At 52.1% G+C, this 3,990-nt stretch overlaps 1 protein-coding gene across 1 annotated transcript; it reads left to right on the top strand.

Moving 5' to 3' along the window:
* Positions 1–246: 246 nt before the first annotated feature.
* Positions 247–1,498, top strand: LOC127749862 (zinc finger protein with KRAB and SCAN domains 3-like; the record flags this gene model as incomplete). The annotated part of the gene is made up of 1 exon (XM_052269763.1): positions 247–1,498. A coding segment is annotated over one exon (696 nt), but the record flags the coding sequence as incomplete, so codon positions are not given.
* Between the last annotated feature and the right edge of the window lie 2,492 nt (positions 1,499–3,990).

The following is a 3,990-nucleotide window of genomic DNA, read 5'->3' as shown; positions in this document are numbered from 1 at the left end:
CGTGCTCGTCACGTCACAATGCGCCGCGGCGGCAGCTGGTCGTGTTGGGTGCCGTTCCCGAACCAGCGACACTTGTGTTGGGCTGGGTTAGCAGCGTCAGCATACTGACCTGACTCAAAATTCGTTTTTTTGTTTTTGTTTTGTTGCAGGCCAAGTTACGTTGTCGCTGACCCTTCACGCGTGCGGATGCGGGTGCTCCTGGTGATGGGGTGGACCTCTGGTGACGACGATGGCGGCGTCTGACGCGGTGCTCTTGTTGCAGGCGGCGAGCGCAGCTCTTGTAGCAGAGCGGGCCTCCCGGAGGATCCTGGAGAGGTGACGGTCGACGAGGGCCCCGAGCTGGGCGAGCTCAAACAGGATGACGAGCAGCTGGGGCTGGTGGTGACGGCGTGCTTCTCGCTGCAGGACGAGCAGTGCCCCGCGGAGGACGCGGCGAGGGGTGGCCCTGGGGACGGCGAGGTGCAGCCCGAGCAGCGCGACGAGGAAGTGGCGCCTCCTCCCGGCGACGCAACCAGGCAGGGCGGCTCTACCGTCCGGTGTGGAACCCGCGACGCTCAGCCGGCGCAGATCCAACAGCAGGACGACCAGAAGGCCTCGCGGGTGCTGCGGAAGAAGCAGCTCGGCCGGAAGTACACCGGCAGCGGCAGCGGAAGTAAAAGCAGTGCCAGCAGCGCTCTGCAGGCAAACTCACGCGGGTGCACCGGCGGGGCGTTCAAATGTGAAGTCTGCGGGAAGAGTTTTGCTTGGGCGAGTCATCTGAAGAGGCATAGAATGTCCCACACTGGTGAAAAACCATTTAGCTGTGAACTTTGTCCGATGCGTTTTACTGAGAAAGGTGATCTTGTTAAGCACGTGAGGACACACACTGGTGAAAAGCCATACAAATGTGACATATGCAAAATGCGTTTTACTCAGAAATGCACTCTTGTCGCACACTGGTGAAAAGCCATTCAAGTGTGACGTATGTAAAATAAGTTTTACTGAGAAAGGCACTCTTGCCAGGCACGTAAGAACACACACTGGTGAAAAGCCATTCAAGTGTGATGTGTGTAAAATGCGTTTCACTCAGAAATGGACCCTTGTCGCTTACTTAAGGACACACACTGGCGAAAAGCCGTATCACTGTAGTGGGTGCGATAAACGTTTCAGTGATAAATCCAACCTCAGAAGTCACAAAAGAACTTGCAGTTAGAGCTTTATTTTCGGTTTCAAATTTTGTGTGTGTTTATGTTTGTTTTTAGTTGTTCTTCGTTAACCGAATAGAATGGTCTTGACGCTGTCGACACCTACTTTTGATTCACCTTCACCCTTGTTTGGTTAACTGGTGCTTCCATAGCCATATTGATTTGCTCTGTCCAATACGTTTCACTGACAAAATCACTTTTGTCAATCACATAAGGACACACTATGTCAAGATACCATATATGTATGTGATGTGTGTAAGGAGGACTCTTAGTTTAAATTTGATTTGAATAAACATAAACAAGTTTGTATTTCTTTATAACTTTACTTCTTTTTAAATCTTGATTTTTGTATCCCTGCATTTAGCAGTTTTTCAGCAAAGTTTGTTGTTAATTTTTGCTTTTTTAACTGTAATATAAATAAATAAAATAATAGTCCACAGATTTCATCCACCCGACGACACGTCCATTTTGTTCCTTGCTCGTGCATGCCGGTTATGTGGTGGTGGCCCTTGGTTCTTGGCGGTGCAGGTGTCTGACGCGGTGCTCTTGTTGCAGGTGGTGATCCCAGCTCCTCGCTCAGCAGCTGGGCTCTCCTCGGGGAGGATCCTGGAGAGGTGTCCGTCGACGAGGGCCCCGAGCTGGACGAGCTGAAACAAGAGGACGGGCAGCTGGGGCTGGTGGTGACGGCGTGCTTCTCGCTAGAGGACGAGCAGTTCCCAGCGGAGGACGCGGCGAGGGGCGGCCCTGGGGACGGCGAGGTGCAGCCCGAGCAGCGCGACGAGGAAGTGGCGCCTCCTCCCGGCGACGCGACCAGGCAGGGCGGCTCTACCGTCCGCTGTGCAGCCCGCGACGCTCAGCCGGTGCATAACAAACAGCAGGACGACCAGAAGGCCTCGCGGGTGCTGCGGAAGAAGCAGCTCGGCCGGAAGTACACCGGCAGCGGGAGCGGAAGTAAAAGCAGTCCCAGTGGCGCTTTGCAGGCGAACTCGCGCGGATGCACCGGAAGGGCCTTCAAATGTGAAGTGTGCAGGAAGAGTTTTGGACGAGCAAGTCATCTAAAAACGCACAATATGTACCACAATGGTGAAAAACCATTTAGCTGTGACCTCTGTCCAATGCGTTTTACTCAGAAATGCAACCTTGGCGCTCATGAGGACACACACTGGTGAAAAGCCATTCAAGTGTGAACTGTGTAGAATGTGTTTTACTAATAGGAGTAACCTTGTCGTTCACATGAGGACACACACTGGTGAAAAGCCATTCAAGTGTGATGTGTGTAAACTCTGTTTCTCTCAGAAAAACACTCTTGTCGATCACGTGAGAACACACACTGGTGAAAAACCATACAAGTGTGATGTGTGTAAAATGCGTTTTACCCAGAAATGCACCCTTGGCGCTCACATGAGGACACACACTGGTGAAAAGCCCTTCAAGTGTGACGTATGTAATATGAGTTTTACTGAGAAAGGCCATCTCGTCAAGCACGTGAGGACACACACTGGTGAAAAGCCTTATCAATGTGGTGGGTGTAATAAACATTTTAGTGTTAAATCCAACCTCAATGCTCATAAAAGAACTTGTAAGCCTAGATCTTGACTTACGGTGTACAAACTGCTCGCGGTTTCTTTTTAATCTGTACTTTGTGTAATAAATAAAATATCTTGGAACGTGCCGACACCCACTGGTATTGCACTCCCACGCTTGTTATGTCAAGTTGTTCAAGGACGTCAACTCATGCCTAGAGGTGTGCGAACAGTTCGAATTCGAATCGAATCGAATCTGGGTAGATTCGATTCGATTACGAATTGAAGTGATTCGAATGCGAATCGATTCGGGGAAATTTAAGTGTCGAGTTCGAAATCGAACCGGCGCGGCAGTATTCTGGCAGTTTATTTGTATAAAACATATTTTCCTCCTCCAATTCCACCTGAGACTGTTCAAAAGGCATTAGAATTTGAAAGAGGAAAATTAAACCTGATTTATTAACCGTTTTAGACTTAATCCATATACATAAACACTCGAAACGTTTCATAAATACTAAAACTGCCGATTCGATTCGAGTCGAATTCGAATCAAACAAATTCGATTCGATTCGATTCGAGGTAAAAAAATGAGATTCGATTCGATTCGATTCGAGTTATTTTAAAGAAGATTCGATTCGATTCGATTCGACTTTGAAAAACCTCAGTTCGCACACCTCTACTCATGCCTCTTTCCGTTGCAGTTACTGTCGCAGCCGTGACGCGGCGCTCCTGCTGCATGCGATGCCCCTCCTCGTTCACCTCTGGTCAGGATCCTGTGGCGGTCACCGCGTCGTCTGAAGCAGGACGGTCAGCCGGTGGTGTCGGCGTGCCGCCGCTGAAGGTCCTATAAGGCCAGCAGGAGCCTCTGCTGCTGCTGGGGTCGCCGGGACGGCTTCGTATCGCGCTGAAGTGAGGTGCTCCGGCTGAGCCCATCAGGAGAGCACCTCCCCCTGCTCGTCGCAACACGCCTCGGCGGATGACGTTGGGGTCGCACGCGCATGCTGGTGGTCCTGGTGGTGGGGCGGAAATCACGTGACGACGACGGCGTCTGACGCGGTGCTCTTGTTGCAGGCGGCGAGCGCCACTGCTCTAGTGAGACGTCGGCTGATGGGGGTCCTGGAGAGGTGTCCGTCGACGAGGGCCCCGAGCTGGACGAGCTCAAACAAGAGGACGAGCAGCTGGGGCTGGTGGTGACGGCGTGCTTCTCGCTGCAGGACGAGCAGTGCCCCGCGGAGGAGGCGGCGAGGGGCGGCCCTGGGGACGGCGAGGTGCAGCCCGAGCAG

This window comes from Frankliniella occidentalis, unplaced genomic scaffold (genome assembly GCF_000697945.3).
Source record: "Frankliniella occidentalis isolate FOCC.00 unplaced genomic scaffold, Focc_3.1 Scaffold101, whole genome shotgun sequence".
NCBI lineage: Eukaryota > Metazoa > Arthropoda > Insecta > Thysanoptera > Thripidae > Frankliniella > Frankliniella occidentalis.
Note: the sequence above shows the minus strand (reverse complement) of the source record. Positions and strands in the feature narration are given on the sequence as shown.